Source organism: Desmodus rotundus, chromosome 13 (genome assembly GCF_022682495.2).
Source record: "Desmodus rotundus isolate HL8 chromosome 13, HLdesRot8A.1, whole genome shotgun sequence".
Classification (NCBI taxonomy): domain Eukaryota; kingdom Metazoa; phylum Chordata; class Mammalia; order Chiroptera; family Phyllostomidae; genus Desmodus; species Desmodus rotundus.
The window spans coordinates 94,052,398-94,074,757 of NC_071399.1; the positions used below are offsets into that span (position 1 = coordinate 94,052,398).

At 63.0% G+C, this 22,360-nt stretch overlaps 2 protein-coding genes across 2 annotated transcripts; one reads left to right on the forward strand and one right to left on the reverse strand.

The window, feature by feature from the left end:
- Nucleotides 1–1,241: 1,241 nt before the first annotated feature.
- On the reverse strand, nucleotides 1,242–8,991 carry AMER3 (APC membrane recruitment protein 3). The gene is made up of 2 exons (XM_053916636.2): nucleotides 8,909–8,991; nucleotides 1,242–4,225 (listed from the first exon to the last, which is right to left on the reverse strand). The coding sequence occupies exon 2, from the start codon at nucleotides 4,204–4,206 to the stop codon at nucleotides 1,963–1,965; it is 2,244 nt and encodes a 747-aa protein (XP_053772611.1). The 5' UTR covers nucleotides 4,207–4,225; nucleotides 8,909–8,991; the 3' UTR covers nucleotides 1,242–1,962.
- Nucleotides 7,688–21,098, forward strand: LOC112313552 (serine protease 40). The gene is made up of 7 exons (XM_053916371.1): nucleotides 7,688–7,786; nucleotides 9,304–9,421; nucleotides 13,520–13,810; nucleotides 14,493–14,655; nucleotides 16,371–16,645; nucleotides 18,216–18,382; nucleotides 20,790–21,098. The coding sequence occupies exons 1-7, from the start codon at nucleotides 7,688–7,690 to the stop codon at nucleotides 21,096–21,098; spliced, it is 1,422 nt and encodes a 473-aa protein (XP_053772346.1).
- Nucleotides 21,099–22,360: the final 1,262 nt, after the last annotated feature.

Consider the following 22,360-nt stretch of genomic DNA (forward strand, 5'->3'; position numbering starts at 1 on the left):
CCCCCCAGGACATGCTCCCTGAGAACTTCCCCAAGGTAAGACCTGGCAACTCTCCAGATCCAAGGCTCAGGGTCGGAAAGGAGTCAGAAAACCATGCATCGCCTTTTGCCATTTCATTCCTTCCACAAGTATTTACTGGACACCTGCTTCGCTGGGCGAAGTACAAAGTGACAGGCCCGTGACCCAGCGAGGGGCGCCCCTGCCCTCGGGATTTGAACTGCTTGCAGGGAGACACAGGCTGGGCCCCAAGGGCCTTAGAGGCCTGTGCAACTGCAGGAGTGGGGAGGGGAGGCTCTGAGACGGACCCTCCCTTCTGGAGCTCAGGGAGAGCCTGGCTGGGACCCACCTCCCCCACCCGACTCCCTGGGCCTGTGTGCCCTGGGCAAATGACCCACGCCAGCATTCTGTCCTCTGTCTCTGTGTCTGAGCAACGAGGGTGACAACTGCTTGCAGCCAGGCTCCATGACGCTTGCGGGGTCACCAACGGTGGGCCCAAGGGGACGGGCAGAGTGTGGCTTCCAAGGAGGGCTGGCCCGGGCTGCCCTCAGGGTCCAGGCCCGGAGTCTGAGTAGAAGCTTCCGTGACGACGCCATGCTGCTTTCGCCCTGCACACTGCCAGCCCAGCAAGGAGTTGTCACCGAGGGCCGAGGGGCGTGTTTCCTCACCCGACAGCCAGGAGAGGCATGCGTGGTGTCTGCTGCGTCCACCGTGTGGAGTGCCACCCCCGTTCCCGGCCTACACCCCCCTCTGTGCTGGCCGTCCCTGGGTAGAAACCCTGTCCCGGGCTGCCTGCGGCAACCCGCCCCTCGCATTCCACCGCGGTGAGTCGACAAAGTGGGGTCCACACCTCACACCCCACACGGGCCAGGGCAGACGCCTGCCCTCCTGGGGGACTGGGTCACCTTTCCCTCCTGTATTTGAACGTTCAGGGCTGTGCATGTGTCGTCGCTTTGGGCGGAGGGGGATGAGAGAGACGTCCGCTCTCCCCAAACGTTCTGCATCGTGGCTCCCGTTACAGCATGAGCTGGGAAGGTGTCGTTTTCAGGGGTGCTCTTTGACAGATACTTTGGCAACATCTGCTGGCCAGGGCGGGAGGCTGGGTGGCACAGGGACTCCAGGTCAAGGCTCTTGATAAGAGGGAGCTGGTCCTGCTTCGTGTTCGCACGGAGAAGCCCCTCGAGGCTCCCGGGACATGGCAGCTGCTGGTTCCACGGCAGAGAGCAGGCTGGGCTCGGGCCGGCGGGCACGCCCAGGCTCATCTGCAGCCCCCCCTTGCCTGTCACCCACTCCCAGTGTCCCCCCTGGGCCTTCGAGCCCACATTTACCCCTGTGTTATTCTCACCCCTCAGACTCATCGGCTCCTGCCCTTCCCGTTCACAGTACCCAGTGTTTCCTTCCTATCAGCTCCAAGCCCAGGCTCCTCTCTGGCTTATGGTATAAGGAACCACCGGGCGTAGCCACCCCTCTGGCCGCCTGGCTCTGGGCTCCTCTGTGCCTTGTGGGGAGATGCGCGGGCATATTTGGAGAGAGCCGGCCACTTCGCAGCTGGCCTTTGTCGCAGGCTGCCGGGCCTGGTCTGGCTGAGCATGTGGGTTGCAGCCCGGTTTCCTCCACAACAAAACTCCCTGCCCTGGGTCCCGCCCCCGCCCCGGTGTCCCCCAACACAGTCGTCACATAGCAGGCAAAAGACGGAGATTCAGTGTCAGGTTCCCCCGAATGCGGCCACAAAGACGCCCCCCTAGTGACTCCTGCAGTGCTGTCCTGCGGTTGGCGCTCCCCCTGGCTGGCCTGGGGCCCCCACTTTGGGCTGGCTGTGGGGGAGGCCCTGGTGAGACAGGAAGCTGCAGACACTTTCTCCAGACCTGTGGGGGAGAGTCTGTCCCCCTGGCTGTTAGAAGTAAGGCCTGTGGCTCCTGCCCAGTGGCCCCCAGGTGCCACCTGCTCCCAGGCTGTCCAGCGGAGCTACAGGGGCTGCTCCCTCGCAGAGGCCCAGGCCTGGGCAGGCTGCACTCGGGGCTGGCGTAGGTCCAGGATGAGGCCTGGGCACCTGGGAGCCTGTGGACCGTGGGGTGGGCCTGTCACGGAGGGCCGGCTATAGGCAGCAGCCCCTCCAGGAGGGCTGTCCGGCCAGCTCTGCTGTGGGAAGGGCCTGTCCCCAGCTGGAGGCCGCCCGCACAGCCCACCGCTGGTGTCCTGCCCAGGAGGCTGCCCAGTGCAGGGCTCGGACCCGGGGCGGATCTGCAGGGCGGCCACCTGGGCGGCACAGCCCGCCAGGGTGGGCTCTGCCTCCGGGGGGCTTCCCCTGAGACTCGGCCTCCGCCAGTCACGGGGACACCCACCATGCGCAGGTGGCTTCTGAGAGTGGGGCCAGGCAAGGGGGGTGATGACCTTGTCTTTGCCGGGAGCGTCCGTCACCACAGAGGCCGCAGACCCCGCGGGAGAGAACGAACCTTCGTGGGGACCTCGTGCGCCGGCTTCCCCAGGGACCCGCACACTCCTCACAGACGGGTCCCTGGGCCCAGGGCTGGGCCCCTGCACGGCCGCTGCTGACTCCCCGCTCTCTGGAGTAAGCAGGCCCTTGATGCCAGGTGCCGAGCCCACGGTGACCCCGCCCTCCAGCTTCCCTGGACTTGGGCCTTTCCTCTCAGGGCCCGCCTGTCCCCGGAGCAGGGGTGCAGGCTCCCCGGGTGTGGGGGCCGGCGCGGCCCGGAGTTCAGGGCCGCGGCGCAGCCAGTTGACGATGCCCATGGTGATGGCAAGCTCCGTGTCGCAGAGCTTCAGCAGGCACTCCTTGCCCTTCCAGGAGCTCTGCGAGAAGCCCTGGCTGAGCAGGTCCGGGCCCAGCCCCGGGGCCAGGTTCTCGTCCGCCCCCACGTGGAAGCTGCACATGGACAGGGGCGCCCCCAGGGCTGGCCCCGACAGGCTCTCCGACACACACAGGTCACCATCGTCCAGGCTGGGGCCCACGGGGCCCTCGCTGGGGTCATAGAAGAGCTCGTAGAGGGCATCTCCGCTGTAGCTTTCCCGGGGGAAGGAGGCTGTGGGGGTGCCGGGGCTCGGGGCCCCCTGCCTGTCCTCCAGGCTCGGGGAGAAGGCGTCATAGTAGCCCTCATCACTCGTGGACACCGACTCCGGCTGCTCGCTCTTGGGGGTGCCTGTGTCTGTGGGACTGGCCTTGGAGCCGCTGCGGAGGTCTCTGCAGGGCCACAGAGGGAGCTGGGCCGGGCCGGTCCCCGGAGGACCGTCGGGCCTCGGGCCCAGCAGGGCGCGCCGCTGCTGCCACACGCAGTGATTCACGCTGTCCCAGAACTGCGCCAAGTCGGACACCTCATTCTGGGCAGGCGACGGCAACTGGTCCTGGGCGGGGCCCCTGGGCGCCTTGCTGTCCGCGGCTGCCGGTGCCCGGGCCTCGCTAGGCAGGCCCCCATCCAAGACGAGCGGCGGCAGCGAGCTCTCATCCGCGAAGATCTCCCCGCAGCCCGTGAGGGAGTCGAAGCTCTTGAGCGAGGCCACGTCCTCGCACAGGGCGCGGCAGAGCTCATAAGGGGCGTCAGGCAGGACCTCGCCGTCCGACAGGTCCTGGCACAGGCCGTCCAGCCCCAGGCCCTCGCCCCAGGCGGAAAAGGCCTGGCCCCGCCGCCCTCCGGCCTCTGACGGGCTCCCGGGGGAGGGCAGGCTCTTCTCCGTGCTGGCCAGTGAGGCCAAGTTCTCCGTCTTGTTTCTGCGGAGGTGGAATAGGTTCCGAAAACACTTCTTGGGCCTTTTCAAGGAGATCCTCTTCCTCGGGAGGCTCTTGGCCACAGCTGGCACGAAGGGCACCTGCGGCACGGAGTGGCGGTAATCGATCATGCGCTGGCTGCCCGAGGGCCCCGGGAAGCTGGCGCTGCCCACCAGGTGCCCTGCCGCCGCGGCCATCCTGCCGGCCCCCGGCACACTGTCTTGGGTCTTGCTCTTCCACACCAGCTTGAAGGGGGTGCCCCCCTCGGGGTCTGGCTGTGCTCCCTTGTTGGAGCCTCGGTGATACCCATGGGTGCTGGGACCAGCTTGGGGGCATCTCTCACCAGGGTCCTGCTGCTGCCCTCCCGGGGAGACTGAGCGGGCGCCTGCATCGTCCCTGGCTGGGGCAGGGGCCGCGGGGGCTGGGGGCTTCTCATGGGAGACGTGCAGGCTGGATTTGATGAAAGTCTTCCCTCTCTTCAGCTCCATGCTGCCAGCGCCTTGGCTGCTGTGGGGGGAAGCAGAAGGCACTTAGTATCCCCAGTTCCAGCCCGGCCTGCCCACTCCGCGAGGCTGAACCCTCCCTGGAGGCCGGGGAAAGGGGGAGGGGAGCAGCCCACCCTGCTCACTTTCCAGCCTTTCCGGGCCGCTGACGCCCAGAGAGGCTCAGCCACAAGAGTAAAGGCAGCAGCAGGGCCCACAGGAGAGCCGAAGGGTCTGGTGCTCTCACACCTGGGGTCTCTTGGCCCGCTCGAGCATCCTCTCGGAGCTTGTCTGGCCAAGTCAGACCCCCGTTCCCAGGCCCAGGTGCTGTGCAGGTGGCACCCCATCCTGATGGGGAAGTACCACGGCCCTTGTAAGCAGGTGCAGCAGAGAATTCAATACATAAGTTGCCTCCTTCACCCTAGAGACAAGCCTGCCTCCACGCTGGGGAGGCACCCAGACTGCCCTCCAGGATGGCTGCACCGGCTCGGGGGGCGGGGGGAGACACAAGGCTCGGCCCACACAGACACCATCAGACAGGACACAGCCAAGCATCTGACGGTGCCTGGGGAGCCAGACCCTCTCGGTGAGCCAGAGCTCCGGGGCAGGAGGCCAAGGCCCGGAAGCAAGCTCCAGGCCAGGACCGGGCAGATGGAGGAGACGCAGGATGTCATGGGCTGGAAGGGGCGCCAGGTGTCACCTTCTGTGCGTGGCCTGACCGGAGATACTGACGCTGGGATGCTGACCGACGCCCAGTCTGGGTTCGGGGTGGGGGAGGGTGTCAAGGGGGCTCATAGATGTCCGTCCCCGTCCCGGGTGTGGGGCTGGGCAGGTGGTGAGAGAGCTAACAGTGGGAGCACCCTGAGATCAGAGCAGCCCTGTGGGGGTCGCCCGAGTGGGCGGGTGGGAGCCGCAGCGGAGGACATGGGTGGTTGCATAGAGGACAGAAGAAAGTAAGGGAGAGGCTCTGTGCAGGGAGGGCTGAAAAGAGGCAGCGAAATGGGCTGTGTGTGTGTGTGTGCATACATGTTTATATAGGTATACATATGTGTGTTTATATACACATGTGTGTTTCTGTAAGGCCTAGATGGAGGCTGCAGCTCTGAGCGTGGGAAAGTGGTGACCAGTTGGGGGGCCTCTCAGAGGAAGAGACACCCGGCCTCAGCACCTTGGTGCAGAGGGAGGAGCGGGCCAGGAGTCACAGCGGGGTCGGGGAGATGTGGGGGATGGCAGGAAGGTAGGGAGTCGGCCGACAAGGAGAGGACTGTGCCCAGAGTGGGTTTGAGGGAGAGGAACACAGTCTCATGTTAAACATGCCGCCTTTGGGGCCAGCTTGGAGACCCAGACGGCCACACCCAAAGAAGGCAGCCGCCCCCGCTGCATGCTCACAGGCTCAGGCCGGCCCAGTCTCCTCCTCTCCTGGGCGGTGGTGGCCCACGGGTGGGACCTCTGTCCATCGGGGGGATGAGGGGAGAGTGTTGGGGGCTTGTGGCTGACTCGGCACAGGTTGTGCCTGAGTTCACGAGGCTGTGCGGCCCGCACACCTTGCACACCCACCACCCAGAGCCGGCTCCAGGGCCCTGGGAGCGCTTCCACGTGAGGGCCTGGGGACAGGCAGAGGGGCAGCCTCATAGCCCCAGGGGCAACGCTAAAGCCAAAAAGACAAGAAAGGCTGGCCACACTGGCCCTGCAGAGGCTCCGCAGCGTATGCTGCCTGGTGTCCACCCTCCACCCCGAAGCAGGCTGCCCCCCTGCAGCAGGGCACCTGGGACTTCCAACATGAGGGTGAGGAGGGGGTTGAGCCCTGTGCCTGGGCGCTGCCCGGTGGCAGCTCAGCTCTGGATGAGGGGGAGGAGCCTCTGGGACAGGGGGACAGGGGGACGGGGGACATGGGGACAGGCCTTGAGCTGCTTTCTCTTTCCTGCCAGGTGGCTGTGTGGACCCACTTCCTCTGCCCACAGCCCTTTGTGGCCTAGACAAGCTCTCCTCTGCTTTGGGGGATTCGGCACAAAATGTAGTTTTTACTCTCTGAGTTTGGCGGTCGGAAGACCCAGATTTGAGTCTTGGTGACGTGTACCTGACCAGGCAGAGTGCTTGGCCCACAACCTGATCATCTAACCCCACATTGAAAAGGAGAAAGTAAGGTCCAGAAAAGCCAACGGACTGGCCCAGGCCGCACAGGCGGTAAGTGACGGAGCCGGGGCGGGAACCCGGGCCTGTGGGCCTCTGAGCCCACGCCCTCCGCCCTGGCAGGCGTTTTGTGAGCCGATAGTCCAAACGCCCCTGGATGGCAAACGCACTAATCAGACAATAGCTGTCTCCGTGGGGGATTTTTGAAAGCGGGTGCAAGTGAAGATTACAAGCAAGCGTGCAGCTGACACAGATGTGGACGTTGCCACCGAGGCCAGGAGTTTTGGAGATATTCATCGCAAGAGCTCTGTTGAACTTACTCTTTTCTGGTTTTGAAAAATGTTTTTATTACCATACCCTTGGAAATAACTTCAAGCAGGCGTCATAACGATTATTTCACTGTGGGCAGAATTTCGCAAGCTCCAGAACTAAGATGATTCATTTGCTCTTGACCTCTGTGCATAAAATGACCGGTTTCTTAATTACTGGGACAGTTAACTGGTTTAAAATCATGGACAGTGGGAAATTGCAGTACACTCTGAACTCGGAAAATGATTGCTCACAATAGCTGTCGTGGCTATTCAGTCGCTAATGTGGCCAAGCCTGTGTCCTGAGCTCATTTAACACTTTGCAAGATTGGATAGTAAGCGCTAAGGTCCAGAGCAGTGAACCAGAGACCTGCAAAGTTCTGGAGCAGCCGTGTGAAATCTAGTGTGTATTCAGCCCAGCCAGTTTGCACCTTATATATAACACTTTCTCCGAGCCTGACCCTTTGGAAACGCAGGGCCCGTATGTGACAAGGGCAGGAACTCCCTGAGGGGTCAGAGGGTCCACAGCCTACGTGGAGACAGGCTGCCAGTCCCCTTCCACAACAGCTTTGGGCTCCAAGTGGATTCCTCGGGACAGCCAGAAGCTGCCGCTGCCTCTGCGGGCAGAGGCCAAAGGTGTCCAGGTTCTCAGCGGCCACCATGCACATTCTGCTTTGTGATCCTGTGGCAACAGACCCCCTCAGTGGGGCCCAGCACGAAACTGTGAGCCACCTCCCTCCCCGAAGGACGAAGCAGACCTGCACCCCCCGCCCCCCACGTGGGGACTCCTCAGCTGTAGCCCTCGCTGGTCCCGGCGCCTCACTCTGCTGCTCGCTTGGTCCTCTGGCTCCTCAGGGAGGCTGAGAAGCTCTCAAGGGCTCCTGACCCCCACCGCAGTGGACACAAGCTGCTGCTTCTTCAGATGGAGGAGTGATGTTTTGGAGACATCCTGACCATATAGTTACATCTGCACTTCCTAAACAGGAGGCTGGGCCTGGAACTGCTAATGCTATGGCTCACCCAGGCGGCCGGAGCAGCAGGCCGGTGGGATGGGGCTGGGTGACCGGCACGGCAGCCACACCTGGCCTGAGGCGGCAGTGAGGGCCCTGGCCTTCATCCTACCTGCCGCGGGGAGCCAGACAGGCAGGGTGAGTGACGTGAGCCAAGTGCCAGTTTTAACAGATTACTCCAGCTGTAGGCGAGACCCCGGCGGAGGCAGGAGCTCAGGGTAGGAGCCACAGCAGTGTCTGATGGGGAAAAGTGGTGACCTGGACTCTCCCCCGACACCCCCTGGGCACAAGCCTTCCTTCCCAGCGCCTTACACAGAGATGCACAGGCACACAGATTGACTGCAAATGGGGTGAATCACGTCACTGCACCGGCTGCTGCTGAGCCTGGGGACCGACTCGATCTGAACAGCCTAGCCGTCTCTTTCCCCTTCGGAAGGGTTGCTCCGTGCTCCTTCCCTTTGTGACATAAAAGTGCCTGAGTGTTCCACGGAGCACAGGAAGAAGCCTGAGCTACGGATACGCTACGGAAACCGTGTCGAGATAGAAAGATTTTGTCCAGTGGGTTGGGTGTGTGTCCGGCTGCCCCGGGCCCCGCCCCCACCATCCAGGACGACCAGCGGCAGTGAAGTACAATGGGGTGGGCGGTGGTAGGCAAGCAGAGGTCGCTCAGGGGAGACCCGCCCAGGGATGTCCAGGGCATGGGGTATAGGGGTGGCAAGCTAGGCAGGGGGCAAGAGGTTATTTCTGTCACAGGCTGCCCAAAGCCTCCCACAGATGACGTGGAGGCCACTGGGGGAGGGAAAGCCTCCGTGCTCCGGGTGGGTGTGGGGGAGGGAACGAAGCAGGGATGGGACTGGCAGTGGGCATCTCCAGGTCACCCAACCCCCACGCTGGGGAGACAAAGGGTCCTTGCGTGCAAGATTCTGGCCCAGCTCCCCTGGGGGAGCCTTTGGGTGGACCTGGCTGCCCCATCTGGAGAATGGAAGCTCCGTCTCCACTCTTGCCCGTTCTTTCCTGGCTCCCGCACCCGCGACCGCGGGCCGAGTTTCTTCTCCTTCCCAGCGCAGACCTGCAAGGGTCATCGCCCCCAGGCCCCGGACCCCAGCCCCCCCCCCCAGCAAGGCACCATGCGGTGGAGAGAGTATGCACCTTAGGCCCTCCCCGCGTGCCTCCCGTGACGCGAAAGGACGCGCAAAAATTCCCAAATCACCCTCCACCCCTTCCCCCCCGGTCGACATCCTCGGGGCCTTGGCGACTTACCGCGGGGGCCGGGAGTGTCGCCGAACGCGGCCTCAGCCGGGCCTGGAGCCGCGCGGACGCCGAGCCGCGCGCTCAGCACCACGGTCAGCTCCCAGCGCCGCGCGCCCCCGCCGGGGCGCGGGTGGGGGACCGAGGGCCCGCGTCCGCGCGCCGCCGCGGGTCCGTCTGCGCGGCCCGGCCGCGGGCTGACTGGGGAGGGCTCCCCGCGGGAGAGTGACGGGGCGGGGCGGGCGCCGGCCGCGAGCGCACCGGTGGGAGAGGTGACGCTCCCGGGGCCGGCACGGAGGCTGCTCCGGGGGCCGCAGCCCGAGTGCGCCGCCGCCCTGGCCCCACAGGGTCTCGCTTTGTTCGTGTTTCTCCGCGTCTCTGTCTCCGCGTGTCTCGGCCTCCCGCAGGGATGTGGCGCCGTGTCCCTCAGCCCAGCCGACTGGGCTGCCGGCAGGGACCGCAGCCTGGAGGTCTCCCGCTGCCCCGCCCTTGTCCGCGCGCCGCGGTCCCAGCTCCTCGCTGCGCGTAGGCGCAGGTGTCCGTACCCCGCAGCCCCGAGCCCGGACAGGGTGAACCGCACCCCTCGGAAGGGCGCAGTCACAGGGGGACTCGTCTCCAGTCCTACCAGGGGCTCGGAGATGAGGAGCAGGCCACCCTCGGGTTGCAGGGCAGTCTTCCAGAACCTTCTTTTCGGAGTGCCTCTCCTGGACCCGGTGATAATTAATGGGGACGAGGGATGCGCTTCCCCTACAGGTGCTCACCGTGGGGTCTGCGGGCACAAGCCTGCCGCAGTCTTGGGGGAGGAGCAGAGACGGTGCGGGGACTATCTCCCCCGGCGATGAGGACAGAGGGTCTGCGCGCTGGGGGGCGGCCATCCGGCAGGGACTCGGTGACTGCCGATGGCTCGGGGAGCAGCGCCCGAGCAGGGAGGCGGGGGAGCAGCAGGAGCGCAGAGCGGGTGCCAGAGAGGCGGCGACCCCAGGGAGCGCGGTAAGTAGGGCAGGGAGGGGCTCGTCCCACGCAGCGGAGGGAGGGGTCACCCTGTCCAGGCCTGGGCTGAGTGGGGCCCGACGCAGGTCCCGACTCAGGCGAATGACAAAGGCCACGCCTTTCCTCGAGCCCTCGGGCCTGCTCCCCTTGCCCCTCTCACAACTAATTAACAATTTAACATTTTTTAAAACCTGGACACACGAGGTGCCCACCTGGGTTTGGACGGGCTTTGCAATAACCCATGCGCCTTGCTGGTAAGTAGCCATCCTGAGGCGGCTGCGCAGCAGGCCCCGCCTCCAGCGAGCACTGTCCCGCCTTTGCGTGGGCCCCCCTTCCCGCATTTCTTGCAGTTGAGCTCTTTTGGTTCCCTGTTTAGGCCCCCTCTCTGTATGTGTTTCTGCGGATCACGTGGACCTCCTAGCCTCCCAGCCTTGGCATGGGGGCTATGTGTAATAGGCGTCCCCAGGGGGGCCCGAAGCACAGGCTCCCTGGTCACCAGAGCTGGGTGCTCCAGGAACGCCCCTCGTGTGGGCGAGGTGAGCCCTCCCGTTGTACCTGAGTCTGGATTGCTGTTGACCCAAATGCTGGGGATCATCCCCCAGCACAGTGTCCAAGCTGTTGGTGTGTGCTGACCACCCAGAGGGGTGCCACCCAGCAGTGTCTGGTGCCTGCAGAGAGCTCCTAGTGAAGCCCATGGGGTCCTGCTCTGACAGGGCTGAAGCCCCCCGCCAGGTGTGTTGGGTCTGAACCCTCCTGGGAGGCACTCTGGCTCAGGGCCATGTCAGACGCTGCCCATGGCTGGCTCTGGGCTACCTGTTTGGAGATACGGAGGGATCCACAGTGTGTGGCTGCCTCTCTTAGTGTGCGTGGGAGTGGCTGAGGTGCACACCACGGCTGGCTCCCACCCGCAGGGAGCCTGGGGACCGGCCCCACGCAACCAGGGATTGGCTTCCGCCTGCCTCTGCCTGCCGGCTGCCCCTCAGGCCCAGTTAATGGACGAGCCTCTGGCAGCCCGTGGGTTTCCAGAGAGAGGCTCTCGGTGAGTCAGCAGGAGGGCAGAGGTTGTGTTCGCCAGACCGACAGAGCTTCAGATTTGTGGCCGGTGCAGGGTCTGAGGCCACTCAGCAGAAGCCTCAGGGAACACCATGGCCAGCTGCCATGGGCCCGATATCTGTGGTATCTGTCCATACCACACCTTTGTGGTATGGACAGGTCACAGTGAGGCCAGCAGAGGTCATCAGGCCCAAACAGACCAAGGTCTGGCCGTGTGCAGGGGGGGCTCTGCACAGGAGCAGTTGGGGGAAACATGCCCCCCGCCCCTGCCAACCACACAGCGAGGTCTCTCCTCACAGAACTCCAGCCCGCTCCAAGCTACCCTCCCTCCCCCGAGCCCCAGGTGAGCAGCTGAGAAGGAGTGTTTGTGTGCTGCCCTTTACGGGGGTGCCTGAGCTCCTAGGAGACTCCTGTCTCTCCCTAGCAGACAGAGTCCCCACTGATTTTCACACCAGATGTGATGTGGGCGCCTCTTCCCGGCTCTGGTGCTCTGGGCTGCAAAGCTCCGTGTGGAGTTAAAACCCCAAGCTCCTCGGGGGGACCCTTGCAGCTGAGCTGCCCCTCCGCATTCTCAGCCGCCCTGTGGGAGGTCTGGCCCTTTTCACGTCTCCACCCTTCCTACCAGTGTCCACTGGCTTCTTCTGTGAATCTTTGGTTCTGGGACTTCTGTTCAGCCAGTCTTCGGTTGGCTACTCAGGTTGATGCTTCTGTATTTTAGCTGCGATTCCAGTTTGGTCCTGGGAGGAGGTGAGTGTAGCTCCCACCTGCTCCGCCACCCTCTTGCATTCCCCCAGGCGGCGGAGAATTTCACCCCCAGGCCTTGAGACCTAATCCCGTTTGCCCAGAAAGATATAAAAACTTATTTTCAACTGTGGGGCGAAGGTGTCAGGGCCACCCTAACAAGAAGGTATATTCAAACCCGAAGGTGAAGCAGGCAACTTCACAGAACGTAACAGAATTTAGCATAAGGTAAGGTAAGGGCAGAGTGGGCCAGAGTGGATAGACGGCCCAGCAGTTCCGCTCAAGTTGTTCTTCACTACCACACCCTGTCACAGGCCTTCTTTCGGACGGCAACTCGGGTGTCAGTGATGGACAAGACACAAGGGCACAGAAGGCGGCAGAGGCGGGGCCATCCCTCCTGGTGGTCCTGTGATAGGCGATTGCCTGTAACTGACCCTCTTACCCGCGTGACACTTAGCTGAGTGGCCACCCCATTCTGGTGTGTATGGTGGCCCTTCAAGGAGCACAGACTGTGGACAACGGCAAGGCTTGCTAAGGACAGGGAGGTTGGTCCAAGGTCACAGCATCGACCTTGAAGTGAAGCCTGGGACAAAGACAGGATGGGTTTTGTTCACACACATCTATACACTTATGAACTAGTGACTCCTTTGACTTTCCATCCCCTTTTTTATTAGTGTGATTAGTTTCCATCCTCACCCTAGGATGTGTTTATCACCTTTAAAGAGAGAGGAAGGGGGCGGGGGAGAGAGAGAGAGACATCAATGTGAGAGAGAAACATCGATTGGTCGCCTCTCATACACACCCTGACTGGGGATCGAACCTGCAACCTAGGCATGTGCCCTGACCGGGAATCGAACACAGAACCTTTTGGTGTATGAGACAACACTCCAACCAACTGAGCAACCCTGCCAGGACCGCCACCCCCCATTTTTTAAACAGAAATGTCTGTGACTATTACCCCTGCCCATCCCACCACTGTGTGCCGGGCGTGTTGGGCTTCACGGGCCCACGGATGGGAAAGACTTGTGCTTCAGAACTATATCTAACGGGTTACAGCAAGCACCTCACCCTCACCGGAGGAAGAGGCCTTGGACTTCGAGGCAATGAGATAATGATATTTAAATGATGGTGTTGGTTCACAAAGCAGCCCACCCCCCATACCTGGAGGGCAGGAAGAGATGCAAGAAAGAGGCAGACCACTCTGGACTGGTAGGTGACCGGTTCCATAAACAAGAAAGCGGGCCCACCTGCCAGACTCTGCAGAGGCCCTTTCTCTCTCCCGGCTGCACCCTCGGAGCAGCTGTCACTGCAGGCACCGGGGGCAGAGTGTGCAGCCCAACAAGGACAGGGGAGGGCTGAGGGCCCTCCCGTTGCGGGGGTCCAGCTCAGCGGTCCAGGGGGTCGTGTCCTACCCATGACCTCCACCAACAGATGAGAATTTGGATTTTGCGTCAGTGGGAGGGGCCTCGGGAACCCTGGGACAAAGTGAAGGATCTCGCTTAGGGAAACGCCAGTTCTTCCAGGGCCGAGGGCGACGCTTTCCCCTGCCCAGGCCCTTGGGAGATTCCCTCCGGCTGGGCTGGGCGCCAGCTGAAGCGGCCTGTGCTTGCCAGGCTGCCCCGGAGAGCTGGAGGAGGAGGCGTTCCCTCGGTGGGCCAGAGGTAATTGTAGGAGAGGGTGCAGGCCGGTGCATCAGATCCCGAAAACAAATGGACAATACTTGGTGACATTATATAAGCAACTGACCTCTGACCACCGGGGTCTATTCCTGGGCACAGGTCCGAGTGCCCTGATCGTCGTCAAACTGGGGTCCCTGCGTGCCTTCTGCTTCCCTCTTAGTCTGCGGGTTCCCCGGGCGGGTTGCCTTCTTGGACCTGCCCCGCACCCCCGCATCTGCCCCCGCGCGCGCAGGGCCGCCCCCCTACCCGGCCCCGGATCCCCTGGAGGCGGTTTCCCAGCTGACCCCGCGTGGGCGCCCAGCCATGGAGACCGCTGGGGCGAGGGGAGCAGGCCCAGGCCGGCGGGCAGCCCTCACCCTGGCCATGTTCCTGCTCTGGCTGTGGCCGCCGCTGCGCGCCCAGCCCAGCGGGACCACCGCGACCACCGCGACCACCCCCAACACCGCGGCGGGTGAGCGGGCACCTAGCACGTCCCGCCCTCGTCCCACCCTCGGCCGTGGCCAGGGGCGCCTCTATGGGCCGGGGTGGGTTCTGGGGTCCCCGGGCTTCTGGGGAACGTGGACGGCGGGCCTGGAGGGCAGAGAGACCCAGGTGCCCTTGCTTCCGGGGCCCTTTCCCACCGGATGTCAGCCTCTCCGGCGGCGGGGTGGGGGTGGGGGGCGGACACGAAGTCCTCGGTTCAAGAACAGGAGGCCCTACTTCTAGAGCCAAACTGTCGAGCAAAGTGGCACCAGGCCTCGGGCTGCCTGGAACCCTGGCTGAGGTGCCAGCACTTCTGCCTGAGCACACAGAACCCCTCGGGGGGCCTCCATCTTGGGAACCCCAGACCCGGGGCATCAGTTGGAGAAGCAGGTCGGGGAAGGGCCAGGGCAGCAGCACTGCCCAGCCCGGACCTAGCTGCCCTCCGCCTCCCCCAGACCCGCAGGCTGCGTCCTCACCTTTGCCATCTCTGGTGAGGCCAGATGGCCCCTTGACACATGGGTCATATCGCTTCACCTGGGCCTTGGATTCCTAGCTGTGAAGCGCGAGCAGGGGACACGGTGGGTCCAGGTCCTGAGAACATGGGTGTCCCGCGGACCCAGACCAGTGGAGACACCTAACCTGGTCCCTGGTGCCCGGGGCTGTGTCCACAGTGTGTGGGAGGCCCGTGGTAGCCGGGAAGATCCTTGGTGGCAGCAACGCGCCTGACCAGCGGTGGCCATGGCAGGCCAGCCTCCACTTCCGTGGCAGGCACATCTGCGGAGCGGCCCTGGTGGACACCTTCTGGGTGGTCTCAGCTGCCCACTGCTTCCAAAAGTGAGTCTTCCCCCAGCGCCAGCTGTGCAGAGGGGGAAGGGGAGGCAGCACCAAAGGCCAGAAAAGACAGGAGTACCGGGGGTTGGGGGGAAGCTGAGGGCTTTTTTTCCCTCTAGGCTTTGTTCTGGGGTAGTCGGCTGCCACCAGGTGTCTCTGGGTGCCCCTGCCTGGGGAGCAGTCCCCTCTACCTGGAATGGTGCCAATCTCTGACCTCTGAGCCTCTCCTCTGGGAAGGTCCCTTCCATGCCCCTCTTCACGTTGCATTGCTGCATTGCGTGTCGACTCCACGTTCGTTACTTTTCAGTAACTAAATGGAAATTGGCTCTAAATGTGATGATCAGTAAGAACTGGGGAAAAAAGACTCTAGTTCCAAAGTCATTGCCACCAGTTCCCTCCTTATCACCCCTACACTTTAGGAATCTACACCCTGTTCCCACTCAAGGTGGGCTCCGGCTTCTGCATCTTGTCTAGCTTGAGGCAGCCCCACAAGGTGCCCATGGGCCTCAGTTTCCCCTTGTGCAAATGGCGGAGGGTGTTGTGCCTCTTGCCACGTGCCTGGCTCAGGCTTCGGGCTTTACTTCAGAGTAAGGCTAGGGGTGGGGAGCTTTGGTTAGGGCCCAGTGTGGACAAGGGTTTTGCCCCCTTGTGGCCAGGATGTCTGAAGGTCATCTGAGGACAAGTTCAAGGCTTCCCTGGGTGCTGAGCACCTTCACGCCTGGCGCGTCCCTCTCTCCAGGCTGCGGGGCCTCTGCAGAGCCAGCCGGCACCCAGCTCTTCCTTTCCCCTCCGTCAAACCACAAGCCTGGAAGGAGCCAGAGTGAGGAATAAGCATGAAGCCAATAGCTTCTGTGCCGGGAGACGGGCAGGAGGGTGACCTCCCTCTGTGCCCAGAGGGAGTGACGAGGAAGGACATCAGGCTGACAGAGTGCTGGTGTCAGCTGGCTTTGAGACCCCACTTGGGTTCTATCCACTTATTCAGCACCCCAGGGTGCTAGGCCCCATGTGAAGCCCACTGTTGGGGGGGTTGCAGATGCAAGACCCACCTTGAAGTTTCTCACTCTATGAGGAGACTGAGGCCCAGTCTGACGACAGTGATGCAGGATGAGAGAGGGCAGACCCTGGGCAGGTGTGGTGAGGTGCTGCGGGCCCACCAGGTGCTGGGTCTTGGAGAAGAAGGCCTGGGGCGTCTGGGTGGGGGGCAGTCCCAGCAGGACAGAGAGTTTGGAGGTTACTCATGTCCAGAAATGGGGAGCAGCTGCGTGCCCTCCTCCACGACTCTGCCGAGACCGGCTGAGTTCCTGTCCCCAGATCGGGACCAGCCTTCCGAGGGGCTGGCTGGTGTCGCCTGAGAGGGACGGGGACGGATCAGCCTGGGGTGGGGAATGGGGCCTTTGGGAGTCACTCCAGACTCTGGGGCCTCCCCAGCGTTCAGGCCCCAGACGGGAATGGGCCAAGCCTCCTGCCTCTAATATGAAGGCATAGTTCTCTGCCCCTTTGATTCTGGGGCCTGCAGGGCCAGGGTGGGGGAAGCCAGCAGAAACTTTGAAAGGACAAATGTCCTGAGGCCTCGGACAGCAACCAGACCCCCTGAAGAAGAGAATATTAGGAAGGAAGGAGAGAGGGGCCTCGGGGGCAGACAGTGGGGGCTGGCTGCTAAGGGAGGTGTGGGGGGGCGGTTCAGAGAGCTGGGTGGCAGCGCGGTCTCCCCTCCACAGGTCCCACGATCCCCGTGACTACCTGGTCCTGCTAGGGTACCACACGCTGCACAAAGCCGGCCCGCACAGCCTGCAGGTGGCCGTGAGCCAGGTCATCGTCCACAGCGGCTTCAACAGGGGCCACTTCATGGGCAACGACGTGGCCCTGCTGCAGCTGCGCCAGGCCGTGGCGTTCACGTCCCATGTCCTGCCCGCCTGCCTCCCGGGGCCCAACACCACGCTGCCCGCACACGCCGCCTGCTGGATCACCGGCTGGGGCATGCTCACCGAGAGTGGTGAGCAGGGCCGCCCATGGGCAGGTGCAGTGACCTGCCTGGGGCCTGTCCAGCCCTGCAGGCGTGTCCCCCTGAAATGTCAAGTTTCCTTTAGTTCAAGGTTCAGACAACCTGGGCGTCTGCAACTTCTGGAACCAGGGCCCTGGGCTGTTTGACTCCAAACCAGTCAGGACTCCACCCGGACCCCCAGGTCCTCCTGGGGTCGGGCCTCTTCAGAGCTTCCTCCGCCAAATGCCCCGAGATCCTACGGCCACAGAGGGGGGTTAGGGCTGCCCTCTGGCCCCGGGGCTGAATTGGGGTGTTTCTGGCTTAAGCACAGTCACCTCTGTGACCCACACTCCTCTTGACCCTGACTCAAGGGAAAGTTGCCCATTCTGCCAGCTTGCTGAGCTTGTATATTTTTAGGTGGAGAGAGGAGGCATGTTGGGCAGAGATTTTACACCAGGGTAAACGCGTTTCATTTATGAAAATGTAACACTGAGTGAAAACACAGAGTGTAACTTTGTCACCATCTGCAGGGCCGTGATGAGGTGTTTGGGGTGGGGCTTCCTCCGCTGGGCAGCCCACATCCCGCTCCTGCCCACCAGGTGTCAGTCACACCGACAGCCAGGACAACTGGCCCCACCATTCCCAAAGACGCCCCCTGGGATGGGTTCAGGTGAACCACGGGTAGCCGGGGCCGTGGGGCTCCGTCGGCTGCAGCCTGGGCCCAAGACCGAAGGGTTGCAGTGCCGTCCCCAGTTGGGGCTCATATGGAAGGCAGGCAGCCAATCGATGTTTCTCTGCCTCCCTTCCTCTCTCTCTAAAGCAATGAAAAAATGTCTACGGGTGAGGGCAAAAAAGAAAAGAAACACCGGTAGACTCCAGGGTGGGTCAGAGGGTGGGAGCTGGGGCAGCTACTGGGGCAGCGAGCAGCTGCCATCAGAGAGACCCAGCCCGCAGCCGTCCTCCCCCCGCCCCGCTCCCCTGACTGCCCTTGCGGGGCCTGGGCTGCCCTTGACAAGGATGTGATGATGATGATGACCACGTGCCAGGGCCGCACAGGGCTCACGGTCCTGGAACACTGTGCTGCCACCGAGAAGACCAGGCCAGACCTGTGGGAATCCACACGGAGGTGGTCTGTACAGCAGATGCTCCCGGAGGCCAGCCCCCGTCCTTTGCCATACCTCCCAACCGCACCCAACCGCACCTGGCACCTGTGAGGCGCGCTCCCGCTGCACCCTGACCGGGCCAGGGCGCCCAGCTCCCACCCTCTGCGCCCCACAGAGCAGCCGTGTGAATTGTTCCTGAAACTTGAGTGGTCTCCACATGCAGGGAGGGGGCCCTGCTTGCTCCGCCCCTGGGGACGTTGCCCTGGTGCGCACTCCCGCCTCCCTCTGGGTCCTTCCCACAGTGCACTGCTCACTGCGGCCCTCTCCTCTGCCGTGAACGTCTTTGCACAGCCTCTGAGAGGCTCCCCCAATCCTCTCGGCCAGAACTGGCCTCCTGTTCTTCAGCTGACAGTTTAGGGAGGGAGCTGGCTTCGCTCCCGGCCTCCACCCCACGTCTGACCCACCCCCACCCCCTGCAGACTTCCTGCCTCGCCCTTTTCAACTGCAGGAGGGCCAGGTCAGCCTCCTGGAGAGCCGCATCTGCCGGGTATTCTTCCAAGCCCCAGACCCCAGCGGCCAAAAGTACAACATCGATGAGGGCGTGCTGTGCGCCGGGACCATGTCAGACGGCACATCCATCTGCCGCGTAAGTGCTCGGCTCCTTGTCTTAGCCGGTGGAGGGGCTGCCTCTCCCCTCTGGCCGCACCTGTCCGTCCCCTGGTCCTCTGTCTTCTCCGGACTCTTCCACAGCCCACCCACCTGCCAGAGGTGTCAGAGCCCGAGGGCCAAGCCACCGTATTTTTTACAAACCTTTGCTGAAGTGCAGGGTCCCGCAGGAAGGGCACCTTTTACAGGCGTGCCATCCGATGCACATGGGAAACTGAGACCCGCATGGAACCAGCCCCAAAGGGTCCCCCTTCCACTCCCTACTGCCATCACCTGCCCACCCCTGACGGCCCTGCTTGGCTTCTCACGCCCCGTGAATGGGCACCAGGGCTTCTCTGCATGGAACCCTACAGGACACCCTCTCCTCGGGTCTCTTTCAGTCCATGACATGCTGGTGGCCTCTGTCCACCTTGCGTATGGCTTCTGTTGTTCATCTTATTGTTGAAGAGCACCCCTCTGCTCCCACACGCCGCCGCCGTATTTATCCGTGCTGGTGTCGCTGGCATTTGGGCACTTTCCCCTGGAGACCCTCACCGATGGCATTGCCGTGACCGACCCGGGCGGGAACTTTGCTGCACACTTTGGTTGGGTACAACCTGGGGGTGGTGATCCTGGGCCGGTCGGCAGGCACCGATTGACACCCACTGCGGTGGGGGGCGGGGTTAAGGCGCAGCTCTCCTTCAGGGGGCCCTCCGGGTTCACCTGAACGCTGCACTGGACTCTTCATTTGCATTCCTCTGGGGAAGAATGAAGTTAGGCACGTTTCTGTCTGTGCGTTGCCGTTTTTGTAGAGTGTGCGTTCAAGTCTTTCGCCAGCATTCCTATGGGGTTGTCTGTCTTTCCTGCGGACTGGTGGCGAGTGCGTTCGGGGTCCGTGTGTTATGAAGGTCTCCTCTCACTCTGTAATCCTTCTGGTTTAGGGCGGAGAAGCCAAGGCCCAGAGAGGGAAGTAGCTAGCCTGAGGTGAGGTGGTGCGCCCGCCGTCAAACTCCGGGGAGCCAGGCCCTCCTTTGGAGCTGTGGCTGCCACCCACGTCCTCCCACAGTCTCGGCTCCCTCCTGCACCTTCTTTCCTGCTCTTTCTCTCCCACCCCAGTCATCTCCCAGCAGCTCAGACGCTCACCGCCATGCTTCCGTCCCCTGTTCTCCCCAAGCCCCTGCCTGCTGTCCTGGCAGGGCCCACCCCGGGGCTGTGTGCCTGCCCATCTCCAGTGTCCACACTTCTCTGTCTCCAGGGTCCACACCTCTCTTTCCGGCCTCAGCCCACCCCATGAAGCGTCTGCGCCTCTGTCTCCGGGGCTGCTGTCCAACCTCATCCCTCCCCCACCCCATGCCCAGCGCGCCCACAGACAAAACGGTGGGATCTCCTCCGCTGTCTGACCCCTCCCCTTGCCTGCCCCCCCACACACACACCAAGGGCCCAGCACTCAGCACTTGCCGGGTTCCTTGTCTTGCTCCATTTTCTCCTCAGAGAGAAGGGTCGGACTGCGCGCCCCCTGGGCCTCACCGTCTCTGGTCCCTCTCGCCCTTTCTGCTGCAGCCCCATCTCCCGGCACGGGTCCCAGCCCCAGAACCCTCCCGCCATCCTTTCATTTTACTACTTTATTATGTTTTCCTCCTCAGCCAGGAGCGCATGCTTACTGGTTTTAGACAGAGGGGCAGGGAGGGAGAGAAACACCGATGGGTGGCCTCTCGCATGCGCCCTGGCCGGGGATCGAACCCACAACTTTCACTTTGTGAGGACCACGCTGCAACCCACTGGACACCTGGCCAGGGTCATCCTACCTCCTTTCAGAATCTGTATCAGGTCACATCACTTCCCCTCTCAGTGTCACTCAGTGTCCCCTTCCCCCACACGCACACACAGGCTGGGCTCACAGAAGCTCCCTGACGGCCAGCAGAGCAGCCGGCCCCTCCATCTCTTCCACACCCCTGGGCGCTTATGCTCCACCCGGCGTCTGCAGACCTGGGGGCTGGCCCGTGTCTGCTGCCCGTCACCCCTCTGCGTCCTGCACACACAGGGCGCTCAGTCACGTTTACGGAACAGGAAGCTGGAGGGGTGCTGCGTGTCTCTGGCACTGCCGTGTCCGCCTTTGAGATGGAAGCGCTACGCCCCATGGGGGCTGGTCTGTGACTGCCAGCCAGCAGGGGTGCCCAGGGTCCCCTCTAAAACGCTGTGAACCTGGCTCCAGGGCCCTCCCTTGATTTTGGGGTCCAGGAGGTCTGCCGTGGGACCCCAAGTCTGGACTTTTCACCCAGGACCCCACCTTGGCACAAGGCCTCCTGACCCCCACCCTGGTGGAGGACAAGGGCAGTCTCTGCGTGCTGCCTGGACTCTGTGTCCCTCTCTGTCCTGCTGCCCATGAAATACCCCCTCTTTCTGCCCAGGGAGACTCTGGGGGGCCCCTGAGCTGCCAGCTGAACAACACCTGGTTCGTGATGGGGCTGTCCAGCTGGAGCCTGCCCTGCCACAGGCCCGTGAACCCCAGCGTCTTCACCAGGCTCACCCACTTCTCCCGCTGGATCCGAGAGAAGCAGAGAGCCACACCACCTCCCACTGCGTCTCCGCACAGACCAGCCACTACGAACGGCCCCTCCTCCGCGGGCGCCTTCCCCAGGCCTGGATTCCGCACAGCCTGGCTGCTGTCACAGGCCCTCCCGCTGCTGCTGCTGCTGTCCCTCCTCGGGGTGCCATGAGGGACCCCCGGTGCCCTCCACCCTCCCCCATGCGCCCCGCAGTCTCCTGAAGTCCATCCGTCTCTGAGCCGCGTCTGAGCCCTCCCGTGCCTTGGAGGCCTGCCCGGGACTGACAAAGTAAAAATAATTCCACAAGTTCCCTGCTCCTGTGTCTGACCCAGCAGCATCCCCTGCACCCCCACCCCCCTGGGCTCCAGGCTCCTCCCTGCAGGAAGGTCTCCCTCTTCCCTGGGCTGAGGAGGAGAAGGACAAGGACAAGGAGGGGATGGCCAGCCATCCGGAGCTGAGTCCCTGTCCTTGGGGAATCTTCTAGAAGAGCTGGCAGACTCGGGGGCCAGGGCCTCCCCTGGGAAGGAGGTGGCAGGCCCTAGGACCTGTGGGGCACAGATGGCCAACATCACGGGGACAGTCCTCCCAGAGACAGACCATCTTCCAAGAAATAGTCGTGAAGGGCCCTGGCCACCCTTTTGAGAGCTCTGAGCCCAGCCCTTGGCACACGTTACCTGTCCTCCCCCCATCCCCAGGGCCCACTGCCCCGTACACTGGCCCTAGCGGCGGAGGCGTGGCTAGCCTGGGACTTGCTGGTCCATCATGGGAGCTACAGCCAGTGGCTTCGTTTCCCTTTCCCAGTAGCAGTCTACATAAAGCGAGAGAAGCTTCTAGAATGTTAACGACTCAAAGCTGAATTCAGTCGGAAGGCAGTGCTGCCTGTGTGGCATGGAGGCCTATGTGCAGACTGGCTTCTGCAGGCAGCAGAGGCTGAGCATCATTTAGAGGTGGCTCCTGAATGCTGCCCCTCACCCCACCAGCCAGAAGAGTCCACTGCTTCCAGGCCAGAAGGGGAACAAATTGCATGGGGAAGGGGTGGGGTTGCGGGGCATGCGCTTTGGCTCCGGAGTGACCTCGGGTGCTGGAATGGGTTAGGAGATCCGGACATCTGGAACCCTGCAGCTTTCCCCGTTCCTGCTCGGTGTCCCGTAGTGGTTGGTCCCCTCAGTGAGGGTGCGTGTAAACAGCGTGGAAGGCAGAGAGCCCGTGATGGCTTTCCTCAAGGGCGGGGCCCTGGCCCCCTGTCAGCGTGAGCAAAGCCAGGGCCCGGAGGAGGCCCGGCCAGCAAGGCGCCTCCATCCGCTCCTCCCAGATAAGAGTGGTGACACATTTGGGTAAGGGGCCCTCTCCTGTCGCCTGAGGAGTTTCTAGTTTTCAAGGATCTCTCTGGACACCTGGGGGGCCGTTAACAAGGAAAGTGCCTTTTATCCTCA